Source organism: Orbicella franksi, chromosome 1, assembly GCF_964199315.1.
Source record: "Orbicella franksi chromosome 1, jaOrbFran1.1, whole genome shotgun sequence".
Lineage (NCBI taxonomy): Eukaryota > Metazoa > Cnidaria > Anthozoa > Scleractinia > Merulinidae > Orbicella > Orbicella franksi.
In genome coordinates, this window is record NC_138145.1 from 9,998,351 (window position 1) to 10,021,660 (window position 23,310).

At 38.9% G+C, this 23,310-nt stretch overlaps 3 protein-coding genes across 6 annotated transcripts in view; 1 reads left to right on the forward strand and 2 right to left on the reverse strand.

Annotated features, from left to right (window-relative positions):
- Positions 1–252: 252 nt before the first annotated feature.
- On the forward strand, positions 253–6,664 carry LOC145488977 (ADP-ribosyl cyclase/cyclic ADP-ribose hydrolase-like). 3 transcript variants are annotated; one of them, XM_081467850.1, is made up of 9 exons: positions 253–417; positions 507–651; positions 1,943–2,652; positions 3,908–3,996; positions 4,151–4,268; positions 4,904–5,001; positions 5,272–5,364; positions 5,908–5,994; positions 6,538–6,664. In XM_081467850.1, the coding sequence occupies exons 2-9, from the start codon at positions 588–590 to the stop codon at positions 6,620–6,622; spliced, it is 1,344 nt and encodes a 447-aa protein (XP_081323976.1). In that variant the 5' UTR covers positions 253–417; positions 507–587; the 3' UTR covers positions 6,623–6,664. The 3 variants fall into 3 exon arrangements, with proteins under 3 accessions (XP_081323976.1, XP_081323992.1, XP_081323986.1); XM_081467866.1 differs by having other exon boundaries at positions 1,994–2,652; XM_081467860.1 differs by lacking the exon at positions 253–417 and having other exon boundaries at positions 443–651.
- A 949-nt stretch (positions 6,665–7,613) lies between these two features.
- LOC145488964 (gamma-aminobutyric acid receptor subunit beta-3-like) lies at positions 7,614–19,274 on the reverse strand. 2 transcript variants are annotated; one of them, XM_081467838.1, is made up of 10 exons: positions 18,829–19,274; positions 15,686–15,816; positions 15,035–15,102; positions 13,832–14,058; positions 13,280–13,362; positions 12,430–12,564; positions 11,683–11,747; positions 11,275–11,424; positions 10,381–10,533; positions 7,614–9,794 (listed from the first exon to the last, which is right to left on the reverse strand). In XM_081467838.1, exons 1-10 carry the CDS (start codon positions 18,900–18,902, stop codon positions 9,507–9,509), a joined length of 1,374 nt encoding a protein of 457 aa, XP_081323964.1. In that variant the 5' UTR covers positions 18,903–19,274; the 3' UTR covers positions 7,614–9,506. The 2 variants fall into 2 exon arrangements, with proteins under 2 accessions (XP_081323964.1, XP_081323957.1); XM_081467831.1 differs by having other exon boundaries at positions 7,614–9,797.
- A 3,440-nt stretch (positions 19,275–22,714) lies between these two features.
- Positions 22,715–23,310, reverse strand: part of LOC145488995 (ZZ-type zinc finger-containing protein 3-like) — a 30,736-nt gene continuing 30,140 nt past the window's right edge. The window contains exon 13 of the mRNA XM_081467874.1: positions 22,715–23,310. This exon is cut by the window's right edge and continues 1,420 nt beyond it. The gene's annotated coding sequence lies outside the window, so the exon portion shown is untranslated.

The window sequence follows — 23,310 nt, forward strand, 5'->3', positions numbered from 1 at the left end:
AGGGGCAGATTCCGCCAAACATAGATAATTTTCAACAAATTCTTGACCTTTCTAGCTGCTTTAGGTTTTCAAAAAAGGAATCAATTATGTTGATTTTGTTATAATGTCTTCAGCTTACACTAAAGGTAGAAAAGAAAATTTAAGTCATTTTCCAAGCGTCATCTACTGTGAAACCTATCATCTTTGGTTTCCTTGACCTGTCCAATTTGCAGGTACCTGTGCACTGATCTATTGTAATATGGGAGAAAATAACTTCACTTTAAGCCATTTTCAATGAACAGAACAAATTTTTAAAGCAAAATACTTCGAAAAAATAGCCAGCTGCAACCAAAAGGAACCAACATACCGCGAAAGCTTAAGTGGTTCATCGTAAGAGGGGAAATGCGACGAAGCACTCTCTACCGCTGAAGTCAATAGGTAAACGATCCTTCAGGGAACAAATGTATTGCATTCAATATATTCATGGTATAACATAGTAATTTTGATTGCTTTTTCTTCTTTGAAAGGCAGCCAGTATTCCTGCAAGCACGTTTTCAGGCAATTTTCAACACTGGCTCAGTGGGCTGTGAGTCACATCGCTCGAAGTGATGGTTTTGTGGGCCACTCTGTTTAGCTTACTGATCATATCGCAGTGGTGTCTGATCACAACAGGTATGTCGTGACCTTTTCTTGCCGATTCTCGCTTTTATTACACGGGAAGGCCTTATCAGAATACGACCTGTGAGCAATTCGTGAGGGAAAATCATGCTATTGGAAACCCAAAACAACGCTGTCAGTGCAGGGTTGACTAGTTTCTTGTTTATCAGTGGGCGGTCTTGACGGTTGACAAAACGACCTCGCTGATCGATCAAAACAATTCATGAATCGTTTGGATTCATGAACTGTTTTGAGACCCAGCGCTAAGGAAAACAAACGAAAGCTGCTAAACGTCGAGAAAAGATAGTTCAAGACACTGTAGAAGAGCTTTATGCTATTCACTGGTAGCCTTTTTCTCCGGGGTTTCATCTGATTGGGCAAGCAGCAAAACTGACCACTTAAGCTTGTTTGGCAACACGCTGAGAGGGGATCCAATCTTATGTTTTGGTTTTCCACCATTCTTCCAAGCATTAACGATTCTTGATGCGTTCATGATGATAATAGACACCACTACCACAAGGATGACTAGTCAACCATTTCAGTCTAAACAAGCTTAAACATAATTAAAATTAATAATTCAACTGTTCCTTGTTAATTTACCTCTGCCAGGACGGCGCCTCCATCGACGAGAGGAAACCGCTCCTTCAATCGCGCTTACTTGCCGTCGATTTAAAAATCAATAAAACGATTGCAAGCGCGGGGTTATAGCGCGAGCAGTAACGAACTCTGATATTGTATCGATGAACTCTGATGAATGTGAACAGAGGTCACCGAAAATTCAGTTAAAAATCAACAGATTGAAAGTTTTAAAAAATTACAAATTAAAAGTAGTGTTGTCACATAGATACTCTGCCAATTTTGGGGGGGATAAGTCGTTCCTTAATATATATAGAAATGTGAAATACGCGTTGTATTGAGAAATAAATATTATCCTTCGGTTTTATTGCATTTTGCTGTACTTGTTGTGGAAACTATATCGCGACTGAGATGGGAGTCTATCCGAACTTATCGATTTCTGCTCACAGTAAGGGCCGCAGTGTACATCCAAGCCCATAACTTTGTTCCCAAGTTATTCACATAGCCTGAGAACTTGCACCGTAAAAAAATTACAGGGGAACATTTGGATACAAAATTTTCTCCTAAAAACCTAGCGACTTTGCGTAACCAGTGAAAAAGATCCTTAAGTTCACATTACTCTAAATCCTTCATTTTCTTTTAATAATTTTATTTAATAGACACAGTCTCACAACTAAAGTAAAATCACTCTAGGGAGCCACAGAAATGCATTTCTTGTCTCCTTGTTTAGATGCGAGCCACAATTTTGATCGTGATGAAAAAATTTGGGTCTCTCGTTCAGTGAGATCGCAACCCGAGCAAAACAGGAACATTTTTCCAATTACCAAGAATTCTGGTGAAGAATGGTCGTCGCCTTCAAACAATAACAACAAAAGGGGACTGGATCTAAAGCTATTGGCGAGCCGTGCATATCAAATGGCCGTCAACCAGCCACTTTATTACTCTAAGCAAAATTACGGGCAGAATAAACTCTATGATCGTTCATGGAGGAAGAATCCAATTAGTAGTGTACCAGTTGGATCGTTTTACAAGCCCAGGCCTGCGGTGACTCAAAATTACAACTTGGCACAAAACACAGCAGGATCAAGGAACGTGCTTCCGCCCGGAGCAAACTTATGGAGCAATGTTGATGAAGACGTGAAATTTGTCGAGGAAAAGATCCAGGAATACTACGACCAAAGACTTAACAAGAACAAGAACAAATGGATGTTTAAACCTGTTGAAGGGTCGACCAAGCACCTTAAGGAAATTTTCGTAGGACGGTGTTGGGATTTCCTTGAAAATAAAGGGAAGTATCTTGAAAACCCGACTAAACTGGATTGCCAGGAGATGTGGAAAGCATTTCTGAAGAGCTTCGCCTTTAAAGAGCCTTGTGACGTCAAATTTGATGATTACACTCCGTTCTTTAAGATGTATGATGAAAAGCCACTCAATGATAGGGTACGACTTCTATTTCTTTGCTATCAGTAGACGAATATAAAAGTGCGAGGTTAGAGTGAATATTTATATTACTACTCAATACGACCGGTGATCCTCACTATCATAGATATATATTTTTTTGCATTTAGAGTTCCCACTTTCTGCGATAAACAGATAAAAGCTCAATTTCTATTTTGGTAATTGAGAACTAACCATTTTTAAGAATAAAGTTGATGATATGACAATAGAATATCCGTCCTATACAGGGCAAGGCTATTTTTTTAAAATACATCCTGACCACTGTTGGACCCCTGTTTTAAATTTTTTTGTCATACATTCAATTGTTTTGCCACGTACATCAGTTTGCGTTTCCTATTTGACATTTCAGGACGGTGCCTACTTTTGTTAGTGCGCATACTTTCTGCGCATCACGCAAGGCATGGTTTAAGCGCAACGCGCGCGCTGGGGTTGACATTGACGCAATCAACTACGCTACCAAGTACACGACTAAAAGAAAGCAAAACTTTCCTTCTGTGACCAAATCAAGTTTAATGAACCCATACTTCAACCAGGAACACCAAAATAGCAGCATATCGCTAAGCACTAACTGTTAACGTTATCCAGCTGAAAAACTAGCTGTTTTCTGTGGAAAATTATACTGAAATCCAACTGTAAACATGTACCTGCAGATGGCGTAGTGCGCGCGCAAAACAAGTGCGAAATACGCAAATGTTTCACTTAACGGGGAGGTGACAGGAAAAAATGTAACGGGCACCGTAAAAGTTTTCAAAAATGATCAATAACTTTAAAAAAACCCATGGTTACCCCCACATTTTATGTTATAAAATGGAAGTGGCAAGCCTATTCAACACGTGATTAGTTTCTGGTTGTGAGCAAAAGGTATTTAGACTATATTATAGCTGAACCAGAGGAAGGCTGTCAGAGACACTAAAAGCGCTGTTGCAGATCTTTATAAATGTGCTTGCTTTTCTGTTAGTAAAGGCGAATTCGAAGGAAATCTGTGAAGAAATATCCTTTCCTTCTTTTTTCAGAAAATGCTGATGTCAGCATTTTTGTTGAGATTCAAGGCTAATTATCTCGAAAAAATACGTGGCTGCCCCAATTTTTCTTTGCGGATTCCAATAGCCCTTGCAAAGGTCTACTTTTCCCACGTGGTCCTTATCTAGCGCAAAAACCTTGTATTTAGTAGGCACCGTCCTTAAGTGAATATTTCCTATCGGTAATTATTGAAAGGGATTGTTTTACTCGTTTCAAGGTCTTGTTTTGGTCTGGAACAAGAGAACTCACGCATGCGTACTCCAGGTTGTATGACAGATTTACAACTTTAGAGGATACATTGGCAGGGTGAGATAAATGATGATGCTTACATAAAGAACATTCCACATCTTTCGCATGTCGTTAACATGCACATACACAACAAAATGTCACCTTGTAAAACATTGTTTTTTCAATACTCTTTTATTAAATCACTTATCGAGTTTGTCTAATATGACATAAGATTCCTGATGAACGGTGTGAGGTGGTGTGGCAGCAAGAAGGAACCTGGGATCGACTTCAAGTCGTGTCCATATCAGTGCAGCAAGCAGAAAGCCTTCTGGGGCCAAGCAGCTGCTAAAGTAAGTGCTATCACTAATCACTTAGGCTACGAACAGTCTGTAGTTTTCACGAACACGAAAGGCGAAACCTTTAAGCATGCAATCCCCTCCAGTTAGGGACAAAAGCTGATAGTAATCGGCTCGTAGTCTGTCTTATCACTTGTAAGCTACTTCTGTAGAATTCCAGTTTTCAATCGGCTATATATGCAACTAAAAATTCCACTAGATAATAGGATGCGTTCGTTTGAGTTGATCTGGATCAGGATCAATGATCCCAGATCACTCGGACTAAAGTGTGTCAATGTAACCGATGAATCCACTCTGGGCAAGGATTCATCGATTGCTTTGTTGTGCCAATGCCCCAGTAATCTTGGATCATTGATCTTGGTCCAGATCGCTCCAAAAAAAAAAGGCTTTCTTTAAGGTGCTCTTTCTTAGTGGCATGGAAGTTTTCTGTCAAACCCAAAATGAAGACTTGAAAAATTCAGGTGGTCTATTGCGAAAGTTTCGTGATGTCTCAAGATTCTCGAAGTGAGCCAAGCTATTTAGGAGTAGCTTTCACGCAATCTGATTCCTGGACCATCGTAAGGTCGACTTCACAGGTTAAAGTGTGTGATATTCACTGAATAACGTCCTTGGATCTTTCTCTTCATCAGTTGGCGAAACGAGCGAGGGGCGTTGTCCACGTCATGTTGAATGGCACGAGACAGCACTTCGTGGACAGGCAGATCTTTCCTTCGTTCATGGACGATAGGTTAGGCAACGTTGATTGTAAAAAAGTTAAGAGTCTGAAACGGAATTTAGCAAATACCTTATATAGCGCCTTGCCTATGATGATAGCATATTTTTTAGAAAGGATCTGTCAGCTCGCGATAGCAACACGCAAATTATTCACGTGTATTTTAAAAATTCATATCGAGAGAACAGATCGCGTTAAATCAATTAGTAGAATCCCTGTTAGTTCTTAGTAACGAAACGTTTTTCCCGCAGGCGTTATAACTGATTACTTTGCTTTATTCCACAGTTATCTAGCAGAGAATCAAATATCAAGCCTACCTGTAAAGGAAATAAAAGAGTTTAGGATTCTTGTGGGTCATTCTCTTCATCATAAAGCTCTGTAAGTAATAATGTGATCGAGGACACATACAAAGTGTGTTCCATTCTTTCGATCTCTTTCCCTAGGTCTGTATTCTTACTGGTCACCGAAAGGGAACAACGTCAGTCGAAACAAAGAATCTGGGGAAAGAGAATAGACAGAAGAAGCGAGGGAACAAGACGGCAAATGTTTAGAAACCGTCTTAAGAGTACATGATCAAAGATGAAAGTAGCGCAAACTATGGTACTTTGTGTGTTGCACATATCAAGGCTTGGTATGATCAGCATCGTGCATAAATCGTTTATGGTACACTGTGCATTGAATTGGGTATCGTCGTGAGTCGGATATCGTTCATTTTACATCCTACCTTTTGCATTGTACTGTACAGGTCAGGCATCGTGCAGTTTAAGGCGCAAGTTAAATCGTACCATGCACCGAAAATCGCTTACCGTGCATCTTAACGCTTAACGCGTATCATGTATCATTTATCGTTTAACTTTCAGGATAAATAAGCTGAATAATATATTTGAATAAGACTTTCCTTCCTATTATTATTTTTTTTAGGGAAAGATGCGATAGCTTAAGTGTTCTAGAGCTGGAGAATCGTGCCAAGGGAAGGGGACTTAAGACTACGTGCTTCGATAATCCCTAGTAAGTGAAATGATTTCGCACTTTAAAGTGAAATTTATTGTTACGCTACAGGGACAATGTTCCCAATATACTTACAGCAATGGCCAATTTCCTCTATGACACGCCTTTGCAGAAAATCATGGTAGTTATATTCATCATCTTGGACTGGATTTTTGTTTTCATAGATACAAATACCATGATTCCTTGCAGGCGCGTATCATAAAGGAAACTAGCTAGCCATTTGTGAACGTCAGCTCTGCCTTTTTGGAAAATCTGAAACATAAAAACTGAGCCATCTGTGCTGTACTCCTCTTTCCGTCGTTGCCATCGTCATCTTTTGTTGTTGTGATGTCACTGGCTAATGTACAAGCCGAAGTTAAAATCCTACGAACCTTTCCTCGCCTGAAAATCGAGGAGTGTTCTACCCTTCAGTTAAATTAAACACAATTTTCAATGTTTACATTTACTACTTTAGAAGCCACAACGTAACTGACTCGAACATGAAATATATTGGCAACTAACTGTTCTTTGTTTGTTCGTTTGTTTGTTTGTTTTTCACTGCAGCTTCATTCGGCATCTTCTATGCTTGGACAATCCGGGAGATCCCCTGTGCCTTTTCAAGATTTACGATCAAGAGAAATTATTATAAAATTGTCAAAAATAATGGAATAGGAATTAAAACACATACAAAACAATGTAACTACGCGAAATTGTGAGGCAAGGAGTGACAAACCCCAACCCGATTTGTAAGCCACGAAGAAAAGCGAACTTTCTATCTTTTCCCTCTCACTTTGTTCTTCAATCTTCGATTCTTTACTGTCACATTGCAAGAAAGGATGATCTCTGCTTTGCATTCAGTTAGTGTTGAAGTGCTGCCTGAGGTAGTATTTAATCGTATTACGTTCATCTGCCAGCCATGCATGCTGTTGGTATTTCATCTGTCCACTAGCTGGCAACAATAAAAACCCCTTGTTATCCTAAGCACCCACCCTCCACTACCAAATATTTCTTTCACTCTTCTATAGCTGGTTTTCACATGACGTCACTAAAATTCGAACTACAAAACTATTGATCTTCCTGAGATTTTACTTAAATGATGTATAGGAGCTGCTGAAAACTAATATTCATACAAATTTTCGCTCCGAACGGGTTCTTGGTTTTGTGATACACTACGCTTAAATTTCTAAGCTTTAGCGTGACGCAGCATTGACATGACGGCCTAGAGAGCTGTCATGATGGTTAAAAAAGTGACTTATTTTAGGGTAACTTGACTATCTCAACAGTTCATGTCTTAGAAAAAGTATTGTTTTAATGTTTTAGAGTTCCTCGAGGGATAAATTCACGCTTTTGTAGCAAACCTCGGTGACAGATATTTCTGTTGGTTTCCAGCTGCCATGTTGGTGTCCATACGGATGGGCACCAGCATGGCGTCTCCATACAAATCTCTATAAATTTGGAGAAAAAATTTCTCCGCATATCTCGCATAAGAAAAATTGCTGTGACCAGAATTTTGGCGAGAGTCTTTGCATATTTACCTTCTTTCATTTCCCAGATTCTGGAATTTATCTATTGACCGGTTTTGAGTTTAGTTTGATCTATTTTGAATTGCGTGACACTGAAAACCAGCAATTTTCAATCATTTGACATTCATTGTAAGGAAAGGAAGCTTTAAGGTGATTAGTGAAACGAGAAGAAACGTTGCTAAATCTTTTAGGTAAGATCCATATACCAGTGCTGTCGTTAAACATTCTTAACGATAAAGGCATCGTAATGTTACATTTTAGCAGCTTTATTTTAATTTCATGTAATATATTCACTACGTATGCATGTTAATCTATAATTCAGCCACCCTAACGCAAATCTTATTAACATGATACCCTGCAAACAATCCAATGCTGGCAAAGAAGGTAAAATAAACAACATATAGGAGTGATACAACTTCATAAATCGTAGTTTCGTCTGTAGAGTTTTATACTTCTAACCTGTTTAGAATTACTACTACAACCGTACATTACCATTGCCACTATGTCTTTTGCAACAGTTTGGTTACATTTAAACATTGTTTTACCCAAATTCAGACCACAAACCGAAATTAAGGCGTTGATTAGTAGCCTTGTCAAGTTCAGTGTTTCTGGTAAAAATCTTAAGCTAGATTCACATCAAGGTGGGGAGGGGGGGAGGCAAGCCTCCCTAATTGCAGTCGTTTTTGAGTCACGGAGGTCAATTGCAATTTACTTGCGCGTTCTCAAATCCTCTTCCACTCCCTTCCACTACACCGTAATTAGCTGGAATAGTAGAAAGCTCTCGTTTCAACATTTTCATCTTGGATTTTTCAACGAGACGTCATTAACACGCGACAAAGACGAGAAACGTCGACTTGCGGCTCTCGTTCGTCTCTCAAAAACGTTTGTGCTTAAGCCCCCTAAATTATAAATGTACTGAGACACGCTTCGCTTTACTCAAGATATATAACATAGCAAGATCCAAATTTTTCTAGTATCTAAGGGTCCACCAATTTACCAAAGCGTTAGTGATAATGCGCGATTGTGAAAGAAGTCTACAAAGAGTGAGATCAGAAAATCCCAATGAGCCACAATACGAAATCGCCTTCGTACTTACGCCCATTCTAAAAAAAATTATCCCTTTTGTTGTGAACATAGTTTCGAAAACGAAAGGCCTAAGACTTTTCCGGATATATCATTAATTATATACATTATTTTCATGCTATCTATCGTTAAACTCAAACATACTTCATTAGAGCAGCAGTATTCTTAATAGGCTTTACTGCTTAGGAAGAAAACTTCAAAGCAAGATTTTTGTTCGATCAGTCTGCCTCTTTGGGGACCTCCAAAGGGTTTCCAGAAACAAGAAATCATGATTACTTATTTTCAGGGAACAAGGGATATATATTCTGGATTAATATAATGGAAAAATGATGTCTCTAGTATTAACGGAACTTAAGGGAACAATAGAATTTATTTACGGATAACACGGGAAATAATGCAAAAATTCTAAGGGTCCTAGAGCCCATGTGGGCCTTGGGAGGCCCTCCTCTTTCTATTACTGTTATAAAAGTTTTAAAGATTAAACTATCTCTATGTTAACATTTTACGCTACGATTGAAAAGAACAGGTTTTGGCCCCGTTTGCACCGTTACACATTTGAAGAGAATGAACATTTAAGCCCTTATTTCTTTTAAACAGAATATTATATCCGCATCAAACTTTGTCTTACAATCAAAAGATTAACTGATAATGCTTTTAGTGTAAAAACTTTACATTTCATCTGTCAGCGGGGACTTATTGATACGACAAATTCGTTCGTACCGCAAGCCAATTTGCGAATAACTTTTGGGACCGAAATGGCCAACTTATTAAAATACCATTGAACATAACGAACTAAAAACCGTTCACGAACAACCAGAATTATTACAACACCCCTCTGCGCACGCTCAGTAAAACAAATTCATAACTGCATAGTTATCAGGGTGCCAGCTAAACTACTGACACACTCAGCTGCAGGTCCTGCGACTCTTAATCCAGAATTCCGCCATAATAGATCCAATAGGCCACATTCAGGAAGATAAACACTATCGGAAACAGCAGCCTGGAGAAAAATTCCACAGTATTGAGGATCTTGACAAAATGATACTCTTCATGAGGTTTCTTTGAGCTTCCGCGGCATTTGCCTGGTCTGGCCACAGTCTCCACTTGATGTTTCCCTGGGATCCAGACTGCCTCCTGACCTGAGGAGGGGCGGCTGCCTGGTGATGGCGGTGTTTTGTCGTTGTCGACAGTTCCCTCTGCTGCTTCGCATGCTTTCTCCTCGAGATAAAGAATATATATAAGGCCAATGACAAAGCTAAGCAAAGGACAATTTTCTACATTCAGAAAACATATTTTTAAAGGGGATCTTGGCTGAAAAGCAGTTTTAGTTCCAACGTATACCTACTGATTCTCTTTAATTGACCTTGGGGTTTTCTGTTGATATCTCTATAAGTGGTTCGAATACAAAGTGTTTGGTTTTCACTTTAAATCACTTGGTCAGAGATCTCAATATGGAGTCTACAGAGGACTATTTCTTGTTGGAACTGTACTTTTTCATCCCGAATATGAATTGTACATGATTAGAGGCACTTTTATATCTCTAGATTCACACATTGATGTATTTTGTGAAAGTCCAACTCCATCAAGCTTCGCAAAAATGAACATGGCGGCGCGTGGGAAATTTGACATCCTCAGACAGCCGAAACGAAACGTCCAGCATCCAAAACAGGCAAAGAATTATCTACCTCAAATCGCGTAAACAGTTTAACACAAACATCAGCTTGTGATTTGGGACAAACCTGTTTTAGCCAAGATTTCCTTAAAGTTAGAGTTCACTAAAAGCAGAACGTATATGGCTTACCTCGTCATGCTTCTTTTTCATGCCGATCTTTGCTCGTTCTTGTTCTCGCTGCTTGAACACCAGATAAGAAACAAAGGCATATTCCAAAATGGCGGAAAACACGAACAGGAAGCACATAATAAGAAACCACTCCAGGGATTTGACGTACGACACCTGAGGTAAAGATAATGCGTGTTAGGTTTCTTCAGGGTGTTCTAGACAACAAGAGCCAGCTACAAATAAACAGAATTCTGTTGCATGCTTAAGAAACTCCAGAAAATGGTTAGCGAAGAGGACTTTATCATCCTCCGATTAGAATAAATAGTGTGAATCGGGTTTTGCTGCCACAGCGGCTTATTGCAGGGTGCTCTTCCGTCGATCACAATATCAATTATTAAATGCAAAAGCAACAAACATTAATTGAAACTGTTTATGGTTTAAATTCTTGACCTGAATAGTCTTTATTACAATTAACTGAGCCTATAGCTGTCAGAGAGGTTACTGCGTAACACGACGAGGCCCTGGATACACTTCTGTGAATGCTGGCTTCTCGATGGAAAGAAAAATTCTTTGTATTATTCTTTTAGAGTAAAATATTGCTAAGTAAGCAAGACAGATATGATGAACGAACTAGCTTTTGTGTAGGCCCCTTATTAGAACATGCAAAACGTACTGTGAACCCGATGATTCCCGATTGGATAAAATACTACAAAGGATTTTTTTTTTGCCCAATCAGAAGGCAGCAATCACAGAGCTGATTAGAACTGGAGCAGTAAGACTCGGTCCTTAGCTAGGGGATTTGTCTTCAAATTTTCTTCTTCGATTTTTCCTCTTTTCCTTGCCCCAACTAACATAGACTGGGTCTCCCAAGATGTAGCAAAATAAGTAGTTTGCAAAACATTATGAACATCGTACCTTCGGCAGAGAAGTCCTGGCACTACCAATCAGCGTTGCCATGGTGAGCACAGTGGTGATTCCCATGGCAATCCTGGCTGCCGTTTGTTCGCGGTCCACCCAAAAACTGACCCAAGCCAACACCACGATTAAATAGCAGGGCAAATAAATCTGCGACAGAATAAGATCAGGGTTAAATCTATTCGAAATTCGATAGATTTGGACGATTTTGATCTGAAATAGGATGGACAGGGTACAGGATTTGAGCAGCACACTCCCAACAAAAACTTTGTGGAGTAGCCCCGGGGACTTGAGCCTACGAGCTTTGCTATACAGAACTGTAATATCATTCATGCACTATCTAAGAACTACGGGAATACCACAGCTACTGCATGGAAAGAAAAAAAATTCTTATCACTATAATCGAACCTGAATCATGTGGAATCCCAGTCGACGAGTCAAATCAAATTCAATGGTCAGTAACGAGTAGCTTCCTATGGAGTTAATTAAATTATAAAACATTTAGTAACCGTGCATCGTTCTGTGGCACAGGAGCATGATGTTTAACCAAAATATTTGAAACGAAATCACAATTTGTTGTTATCCTAGAGGAATAAGAAGGAAAGCGAGAGCAATTTTCATCTGCTCCTCTTCTCAATAAAAACTTGCCAATGAGGGCCTAAGAAATTTTGGAATTTTTGTAAACTGTTTGTTTACCATCGGCTAATGGCCAATTTCCGGTATGAGACGCACCTGCAGGGAATCATGATACTTGAATTCATCAAATCAAATATCCAGTCCCAGATGATGAATACAACTACCATGATTCCTTCAGACGCGTCTTGTAGACGAAATTGGGAATTAAGTTAGGTATTTTGGGTTTTTAATGGCGGATTATCTGGCTTATAAAACCAACTAAGTTGAATCACCGAACCAGGTAGATCCCATGCGAGGGTAACACGATGACTTCAAATGGCATCGTGAAGTTTCGTAACCTATGTTATACCAAAGTGAACTTGAATTATAAAGGGCAACACAGGCACACCTGTCCGTGCCATATGAAGAGTCTATGGAGGCTTTTAGCTTTATTTTCACGATGGTTGAGGAAAGAAACTGAAAATGTGGATGATCCTAGAGGGTATAAATGAGTCAAAACAGTTTATTTGAAAATCATACCAGTGGTAAATTCGTCAACTGAAGAATAATACTCGTAATCTGTCAGAGTGTAGCTTGGAATCTGAATTTTGTCCGACACTGCCACAGGATTGTCCTTGTGCCAGCTGAGAGTCATCTCTTTGTCGTCGTAACTGACTAAATAACGAACACAGTGTTGGAACGACTACTGGAATTTTACATACAAGGCTAGGGGGCAGGTTCCTCATTTGTAATAAGGAGGACATAAAAACAGGTAGCTACCTGATTAGCACTGAATTCGTCTGGATTTGTCGAACACACCTCTGCTTTGACTTAGCCTGCCTGTCGATGTCTACTTTACAGCTGTTTCGAGAAAGGTTGTAATACAAAAGCGTAAAAGCAAACGCTACAATGTCGAACGTTTTTACGGGTAACGGTGGTTTTGCAGTTGTTGACTAAATCTCAAGGTATTTCAGCGTTAGAGAAGGAAACAGCACAAACACGTGCATTCATGCCTTCTCTTTTCTTCTAGCTAAACACCGTGAACCTCAATCAAACAGCGCCAAACTGTTATTACCCACAATACCGATTGGCTTTGTCGCGTGCGCTTTTGCGCTGTTGTGGGACAACCTTTGTCGAAACAGCTGTGTATTGCTTTTGTTTCACTTTGTCGCCAAGAACAAAGGCAATAGTAGACGTCTCTAGGCCGGATAGCTTGACTAAGCCCTAGTCCAAATGAAGAACTTTTAATCAACTTAACTCGAAACCCTTAACAATTGCTCATCCACCGTATGTAGTCCAAAGCAGGTTTATCAGACTGATGTATGAAGTTCACTATTTTTAATTCTACTCTCATCAAACACAATTCGCAAATAAACTGAAGTTGACTTACAAGCCTCTATGTTCAAGTGACATTTCTGTTTATCCATTGGAAAGTTTATCAGGTTCATGGGGCACTGTGATATTACTTTAAGCCTTAAAAGACAAAAGACAGAAAAAGAGAAGTGTACCACAGTGATTTCATAAAGCGTATCATATTGATATTTCTCTATAATTTCTTTGAAATTGCTTACGATTGAGAGAGGGAGAGTCAAGACAACGTCGTCCATGACAAAATGCAAGTATGATGTTTGAAAGTAGACAGCTAGAGAGATACTGAGATTTATATTTTTTCCAAGAGGGCACGATAACAAATCCTTCAATCTGATTGGTTCTTGGCCGATGCGGTCCGGATTTTCCTTGACAATTATAAAACAATTATAAAAGTGATTTGAGGGAGAGACGAAAAAATAATGAAGTCATTTACCGGCTTAGGGTCGGTCCGTATATAGTGAATTGAATTCCGTCACAGTTTTTCACTATACGGACCTCCCAGCCGGCAAATAACATATATTTATCACTCGACACCTAATTGTAACTTTTTGAGTATCTTACACTAACCAACCTCATGCTGTACAACACGGAGCCATCAGGCCACAATCGGATGACCTCATTAGTGTCTGTGATTGCATGCTTGAGTCCGTCCTTAATCCCGGGGAAATGAGTATCTGGTACCCAGATAAACTTGAGCATTTCAGGATTGAAAGCCAGCCTCTTACAGTATCCTGTCTGGTTGTATTTTAAGCGCTCGTCCTTCCAGTATTGTCGGAAGTACATGATCGTTGTAAACTCCTGTCATATGATATTATTTTACATCGTGTGAAGAGGACAAAAATCCACAGGGAAATACCCTGATTTTCCTAAGTTAGCTAGTCTGCGTAGCAAGCGTTTCTGTGCGGTTCGAGAGCAAAGAATTACAGCGCGAAAAATTGAGCGAGTAAAAGAGGGGGGGGGGTGGGAGAGGGGAAGGAAGGAAACCTTCCTTCCTTCCTTCCTTCCTTCCCCTCTCCCACCTCCCTCTTTCTTTTTTTGGCTCTCGCCCCATTTTCCGCGCAGACAAAACACCGAAAATCCCGTTCCTCGGTCTTTCTTTGCTTCCAAACCCCACGGAAACGCTTGCTACGCAGGCTATAAGTTAGCCTAAGACCTTGTTATATGTTTTTACGGAGTTTCGGGGGTTTTTCGATACTGTATTATTTACTTTATAAGACGAAAAGGTGCTTGCTGCTGATCTAACAACAAGCCTAATATAATAATACTACATTCTAAGCAAGAACACACCCGTCGTTAGAACCTCTCATTCATTTCAGGTTCCTTTTGCCCAATATGCTGCGGTTGTTTTTCTACTCAGCTACTTTTTTCTGACTTTCCAAATCAGAATTTTTTCAGTCTCTAGACTAAACAGGCTATAATGGGGGTTTGAATAACGTAGTTTAGCCTGTATATTCTTAATCCACTTGGTAATGCATTTTTTGGAAGCTTTCAAGTTTCTGGCGCACCGCTTAATTTTTTTTTTAGGGAAAACCTACTTTTGATTCCATACCTTATAATCAATCAAGAAAGTTTCCTGACATTTTACACGTGTCGTACAGGCGAGAGTAAGGTGATTGCAAGAAATACGAGTTTCTTTCGCGCTGAAATTAAATCACAGAGCAATTGTTTTGGGCCCGATCCGTATGGGATTACTCGAGGAATAAGATTTGATCGCGTAGTATGAGAAAACTCCACTGTGTAATGTGCAGTGGATGATCGAAGAAAACAATCATACCATGTTGATTTCGTCGATGTCACCAATAAACTCAATAAATACGGTCACAGATACACCAACGGGGTCGCCTAGGATAGAGAAAAATAAATTTGTAAATGCAACTTAATCAGAAGGATTCGAACAGAGTGAAGGTCTTAAAAAGAAAAAAAAAATCATGCATGTGATATTCCCACAGGAAAAACGTTTCATTCGCAAAGCTTTCGCTAGCCTGCGATCAGGCGAACGGGAGAACAAACGTAACGGGCGGACGGGAGAAGGTCGCCAAGAAACGAACGTCTGATCGCAGGTTAAAGGAGCTCAGTCACAATATTTTTTGTTATTTCACTCACTTGCAGAATAACCTTTAAATTGAAAACCTGTAAATAGTAGTTTACTAAAATAGAGAAACGCCAAAGAGATATTAACGAAACACAAAGGAACAAAGATGGCTAAGGATGGAGGAAGAAAAAAACGACGAATTTGACAATTCTAGGCTGAGCTTTTCAAGATGTGCAAACCGTGACGTAGCTCCTTTAAGGACTCGCACTCGATCGTGGTCGTTGTCACGCAAGATGTATCAAGAAGGAATGCGTGACGACTTAATATCGGCGATTACAAGCAAGGCACACACACGATATAAAACAATTAGCAAGCAAAAATTGTTTTCCTCACCTCCGAAGTTAGGGCGAAGTCTCTTGTCATAACCGGTGAGTAGCTTAGCTATCAGCGAAGTAACATTAATATCCCCGGATGAGTTTGGTGTTGACAACTGTTGAGGTGGTTTGGTGGCTTCGGTCACAGGCCTGTAGAATGGAGAGAAAATCACAACTGAGAACATACCCGGCAGAAATAGCACCATTATTATTAGTATTGGTCGAATTTTCACACGGTCCTAACAACTATTGAAAATATTTGAATAGCAGATGCTGCCTTGCCACAAAACAGCAATTGAATGATTTCATTCTTATCACAGGGAAGAATGGTAGAACAGAAAATAAGGCGCGAAATATGTGCAGCACATCATCAGAATGAATGCTGCATTTATTTCGTGCAGTCTATATCATGAAGGGTGAGAGAGTTACTTATAGGCCTTTTTCCTGAAGAAATCCTCTCGTGTTATTTTTACGGCACTCCAGGCTTCAGGAATTACGGCAAGGTCTAGAATTAGCCAAACTGTGACACGAATTTCATTCACGTGGACTTTACACGTATTTTCACCCTCCACGAAAACAAATAGGCGTCGCCCATTGTAACATTAAACGCGGGAGGACTGGCTAACATCTCTAAAAATAACTTAGCAGGTTTAATTTAGCTAAATAAGGCCAATATCTGAGACAATACATCCTCTCTTGGTTTATGTACAATAAACACAAAGGCAGTGAATTGAATGCGCATCACGTGGTATGTTTGTCTGATACCATGTAATGGTTGTCTCTGTTTTAATATAAACAAAGTCAACAAAGCGATTTCGCTGCTCTCCTGCTTTTTTCTCGAACTTTACGTTCGATCGATGACCACCTTTATGGAGTAAATATAGACTTCTTTCGGTCAGTATAACGTGTGCGCTACTCGCTGTCATAAAAACGGGTACCGCCGATTATATCATTTTTTACATATTATATACTTTTATTTTTTGGAAAATTGATTCATTAAGACATGTTGAGGAAACATTCTCTATTAGAATTTGAAATACATTGGTGGCTCCAATAAGTCTGAAACGTTATTTAACCAAGACAGATTTCTGACATTTTTGCGGGATTAGGTCATGCGCGCATTGAAATTATACGACTTTTCGAAAATTAAATATCAAATTTTGGACTGGTAGGGAAAAGAAAACGCTCATTTTTCGTTCGTGCTTTTAGCAACTTAAGACACAAATGCTTTATTTCGTTTTCAAGGAAATTGTAGTCCAGTAGTTGAGGTATTTTTAGGATAATTTATAATTCACCGAAACGCTAGCTTCTATAGATATCCTTTGGGTTTACAATCATCCTTGTTGACCCTGCGAGATTCTTCAGTATATATAGTTTGATATAGTACAATGCGTATTTATTTCTTATCAATTACATTCAAAATGCATGTTTTTTTTTTGTTTTTTTTCGAGTAAAAAATTTTCATTAAAAAAGAAAAATTGACAAATGTAGGTAAGGAAAAATTGTCATTGTGATTGGGTAAAAGGAGACTTTGTGGTGAAATACGAGTTTGATAGGACTACAGTAAGTGTGGGAAATCAAAATGTGACGGTGCCTGCAAATTCGACCCAATGAAGAGCATTAGAGGATCGAGAATTGGAACAAATATACTGTGAAGTGTGATTCAATTTATGAAGAAAATTAAACGACCTTAATGTCATTGGCTTAACAGAAGAAAGATGAGAAAAAACTATACATCTACGAGCACAAAAGATTACAAAAAACCCAGCTGTTAATTACAAGTAACCATTCATGTCGCCTTGGGTTTTAAGTTCAAAACAGGTTTTTCAAAGAATTTTATACCATTTTGGTCTTTCAGATCGGGGCTTCGAAGAATTGATGTTTATTTGAACTTTTGCGTGCATTTTAGCAATACTAGTGCGCTGTGTTTTCGAACTCGCTTGTGGGATGTTAAATATTGAGGGACTCTCAGGGAATCACAATTATGTTAATTAAAAAAGTTAATCTAAAGGATAATACGGATAATTTATCTTTGTACCACAAAAGAAAAAAAACAAAATTGCTTTTCGATCGTTTTCTTTATTCATTGCAACGTTTCCAAAAGGTTTCGCATCGGTTTCATTTTCAACCATTTTTGAAAAACATGAGAACTGTTTTGCCGAATACCTTTTCACCGACATCAGTTTCTTTTTGTTTAATTCGTTGTTTTATCTGTTAAATTAAAACATCGCTGGAAGAAACAGTACTTCTTATTGTATAAAAAAGACTCCGACATAAAATTTTCTGGAAATATTCAAAACAAACGAAGAAATGAATATGAAAGGAACTGACCCCTGTGGAGATTTTGCAAAAGTTTCGTGGGCACGTAAAAAATAATTCCATTCTTCCTGATGTTATTTCAGTCCAAACCTAAAATAATTCTCTACCTTTCTTGGCTAAATCCACTTAAAGTGACATGGACGAAGGTGGGGTGTGTTTCCAACTTGGATGGAATACAAAGAATCATTGAAAATAGAGATAAATTTTTAAAACGAATTGTATAGATCCTTAAGTTTCGAGCATCAGGGTGTCAGATATATATTTTTCGTTCAGTTTAATTAAGGCTATAAAAGTCGCGGCCCCCGGTCGTGTAATTCTGAGGTTATGGCCGCAATTTCTTTGTTAACGACTATATGTAAATGTCCGAATCCGTTTCTGTCAGTCGTATAAACTCTACACGCTAAAACAACTTCCTAATCTCATTGATGTCAAATGCATCAAATTTGATCCATTGCATGGTATACGTTAACATAAGTTCTTTGAAAAATAAAGGGAAATCCTTGTTCAGAATGCTGAGAGCAGCGCAAAACAAAACTGAAAAAAAAGTGTACACAAATGAAGTTATAAAAACAAACTGAATGTTAGAAGAAGATGTGTCGCTCTCGAGCGCGAGCTAGTCCCTCTGTAAACATAACATAGTTACCAAGCCTTAGAGTAAATGCATAGATCTAATAAATTGAATTCATTATATGTGGACATACGCACCGAAATAAAATGGAAATCTGCTCCGAGAGGCATTTTTTAATCGCAAAATGCCAAAGGGCGTTAGAATCACTTGTGATTAGCTAAAGAAAAATCTACCAACTCTGCCTTACAGAGAGGGAAAATCGTTTTGCAATTTACCTGGTTAAATTCACATCAACTGCAAACGCATGGTTTCCCAGAAAAGACAGGATTGTGATGGTTAGCGGTAGCATCTTTGCGGCTCGATCTTCTTCAAACAGGGCGTTCTCCTGAATAAAATGAAGTCGCTCAAGGTATTCTATGCATATTTAAGTCTAGGACAGGTGCGCTGCGCTTAAGTTATGAATCAACATTTAAATGGGTGAGCTGATTATAATAAGGTAAGCCAATTCGAAGCAAGTAAAGTGAATGCAATGTGCCGAAGTCGAAGACGGGAAAACAAAAGCAACGCTTTGAGCGCTTGAATGCTGCAAACAAAAAAGAAATGCTTTTTAATAAGGCCTTATGGAAGAAGGAATGGAAATGAACTAAAGAAAAATAACAGTTCTTTTAATCGCAAGATATTATCTCCCTGTCTTTCCTTTGATTTCAACGGAGAATCTTTTTAAAATACTTCCTCACGTTTAAAACCAGTATTTGCAATTGCCATTGAACCTTACAGCAGTGATTAACGACAAGAGTATTAGATTTTTCCCAAGTCTCCTGAATCAGATACGTTTCACTTCTAAAAGAAAATTCTTCCCCCCAAAAGAGAAACATCTGTTATTGCTTTATTGAGGAGAACTTTCAGAATGATTGGTAACGATTACAGTCCTAAAAGATCAAGATAATCTTGTCTTTAAACTCGACGCACAGCATAAATTAGAAAATACTGAAACTGTCATATCGATCCTTTGTAGTATTTTTTCTTGGCTTTCAAGACTAAAAACTTATTTTTTTTTTTTTTTTTTCTGACCGATCGATTAGCTGATGTGAACAAAATAATACTGGCACCTATTCTACTGTTGTATTTGATCAAAGAAAGCAATCTGTATGGTTACAAAGTTGATGAACTGAAAGAGAAACAAAATGTTTAAAGATAAGCGTGTTTTAGAAACGTACTGTTTCGAGTGTGTTTGATGCAAACTTGATAAAATAAAAATAGATAAATCATTGTAAACAAAACGTCTGTCACGCATTTCATCCGCTACGAAAGTGAAGATATATCAAGCTTTTTTTTTTTTTTTTCGCATGACACTGGCGCTAGAATGTGTTTCTCTTCAATGGACGCAAATTAGACTACCCATGTGTGATTATAAACGTTCGAGAAGAAAAAATAACATGTAAAAATATGCTAGTATGCAGATTCTAATTGAACTTCTTCTTGATAAAAAAAGAGGAAAACAGGCCCGATGGGATACGAGACACTGTTGGTGGTTAAGCCAAACAAAGCCACGGAAAGCTAGACAGCAAGTCATTTAAAACTGAAACCGTGAACACCTTGCGTTGGACGTGTTTACGTTGCCAATGAAAGCCAACACAGGTTTTCCCGCTGGGAATGTTTTTGTCTTTTCAGGGCTCCAGGGCGAGAGGGGACGCTATGCCTTTGGGGTGATACGAGTTTGAGACTTTCAAATGTGACCTTTAGCTGCCGCAACTAATTAAAATCCGAAAAATAACCGAATATTTTTCAGTATTACAACTGAAACCAACTAAACGTCCAAAGGAAGTTTACGCTAAGTTGAGAAAACTGTTTTGACCTCGATCGAATCATTAATCAGGAAAACTGCTTCTTGAAAGATAATTTTTTTGAAAATAGGTTAGTTCAGGTCAGCTTGTTTAGCTTGGGCAAAGGGAAGCTATAAATAATAAATAAGAACTGAAATTGGCTGTGGACGGACGTAAAATATCTAGAGCTAGATTTGTGTTGATCTTTACTGTCGATATAATGGAAATCAGAGCTTGTGTTGATTTAAACGCACAGATATATTTTGATTATCGTATTTTCTGACACAAACAGCTTCTCCCATCGTTACCTATACTGAAACAGATTCATTTATCAAGGATTTGTGAAAGTCCATAAAAACCATTATCTTCACAGTCAAAATGGTCAACAGTTCTGAATAAATTAAATGCTGGGTGTGTGAACGACTCGCAACAAACTCTCCGGCGTTTATAGAAGCGTGTAAAATAGAAATACTGTAATTACTTCGTTCTAACTCGGCTCTTCGAAGTGACCGTGTTGAAGTTAAAGGGCGCAACGCGAAAAATATAATATGATACGACACAATTTATTATTATTTTCAAGAAATTATCCGCTAAATAAATCTTTGCACTTCCTCGCGCTGAACAAATCATGGGATATTGAGAAAAACGTGAGCCAATCGGCTATCAGGCTTTTCATTTTCCTTCAAGGAGACTTAATTTTATGATTACTGGCAGGGTTAGCTTATTTGTACTTGTCCGTAAACATTTCATCTAGTGAGGATGGTGAGGTTTTAAACATGCTGCGCCGCCACAAGACGACCACAGCACGGACGAAATAAGTTCCATCCATGTGAAAAGGTGTAAACAGTCGCCATCGCCGAGGGGAGGCTGGGGACAAGAAATAACTCCAAATCGTACAACGTGACTTGTCTGTGACAAAAGCGTGTTCCACATCGAATACAGGCTACCTACGTTTTGTTGACAAGTATTATTATAAATGCACTTACAAGAATACCAATGAAATTAATTTATATGCCAGTATCAAACGAGGTGAAACTCTTTGTTAACAGACTTCGCACGATTAACTAACTTTCACTTCTGTAGTTATTTATGATATATCACCGGCAACCCTCAAACGGTGGGTTGGCAGAGTGGTCGAAGTTCAACACAATATTTTCTGAGTTTGAGGAGCTATTTCTCTGAATTCTAAGTACACGTCATGCGGTTTATAAAACGAAACTGAAAATAGCATTAATCTTGAAAAAAAAAAAAAAAAAAAAAAAAAAACCGCCGGCGTCCATAATAACTTTAACAACGATGGTTGGTATATTGTAGGAAGATCGAGACAGATTAAGAAAAGCAAATATCCAAAGTGTGTTCTAAATTTTGAAAATGCCCCGTGCCCGAGGTAGCTCCTCCAAAATGGCTGTGTGTTCCTCGCGTCGATTTTGACATTGCTTCGTTAACGCATCACTGGACGAATTTACACAAGGGACAGGAAACTTGTCCGCGATTTTCCCTTACTAGAGTGAAAACGGACGGGACGGGTTTAGGCGGGAAACTTGTCCAAATTTTGCCGCCTGCTTTATCCCAATATCCGTCGAAACCCGTAACCAAATATACTTAAGACAGCTTTCTGGACGAGTTTAGAGAGATAAGTCCGCCGAAAGGACTTGAACAAGAACGTAAGCAAAGAACGTTGGATAACAAAATAAATGGCCCCTAGAAAGAGGCGCGGTGGTCTCATAGTTAGTGCGCTCGTCTCCGGATCGAGCGGTCCTGGTTCGAGCCCTGGCCGGGGACACTGTGTTGTGTTCTTGGGTAAGACACTTAACTCTCACAAGGCCTCTCTCCACCCGGCTGTATAATTGGGTACCGGCGAACTTGATGCTGGGTGTAACAACGAGTTAGCCGACAAATTACAAAAACTACAAAATCGCGCTAAGTCTGATTACTATTATAGCGCTACCGCCCTCCGTGGTAAGCTAGGATAGGATAATCTCTATATCAGAAGGAAAAAGGAAAAATTGAAATTGATGTTTAAAACTTTGAATGATCAGCCTCTGGAGTACCTGAAAGGCCTATTTAACCCATTCAGCACGGACTATGGACTTAGAAACAGCGAAAACAAATTGGCTCTGTCTAAGCCCCGTATCGACTTTTTCAAACGTAGTTTCTGCTACAGTGGGGCACATTTGTGGAATAGCCTTCCATCTGAAGTCAGAGCCATTACGGATCTATTATTCATTTTAGATACGAGATAAATCGCCAACTGTCCTCCTCGTACTCCCACACGGCAAACATGTTAATCAGTTTTTTTTTGTTTTTTTTTTTCAATCTTGTAACTGATGCTTTTACCGTGTCTAAATAAAGAATGTATGTATATGTATCTATGTACTTTGCGATGATCTAGCATCCCATCCAGGGGGGAGTAGAAATAATCCTAATCGCTTCATGCTACAAAAACCGGTGATAAGCGCCACTTGGCCCGCATGCAGACTTTCCCTTTTACCTTCACCAAATGGCCTCTAACCTGTCCTAGTGTGAATTTATAAATTTACGATTAGACGACTTGCCGAGTCAAGATTTCCCATTAACACAGAAAACTTGTCAGACAAGTTAGCTCTCGTCCCCTATAGTGATACGGTTATTTTAAATTGGCCACATTCTCATAACAACAGTTATAAAATAGAGAATACTGATTGTAGTATCCCGAGAAACAAGCCTTGAGGTACCAAGGCCTCGATAATTGATAGAAAACCGTAAACTCACGACCTGTAACTCTACTGCAAATCACGATTGAAGACATTTAACCACTTCAGATTCGGTGTTCTTTTATTATTGTTAAATATTCGCCATTTTATTACGTTAAGGCTCACCTTCACAACAAATACATGAAAAAATAAATACGAGTTACATCTGCTAGGGTTAAAGTTGCTACGAAGCACTAAGACA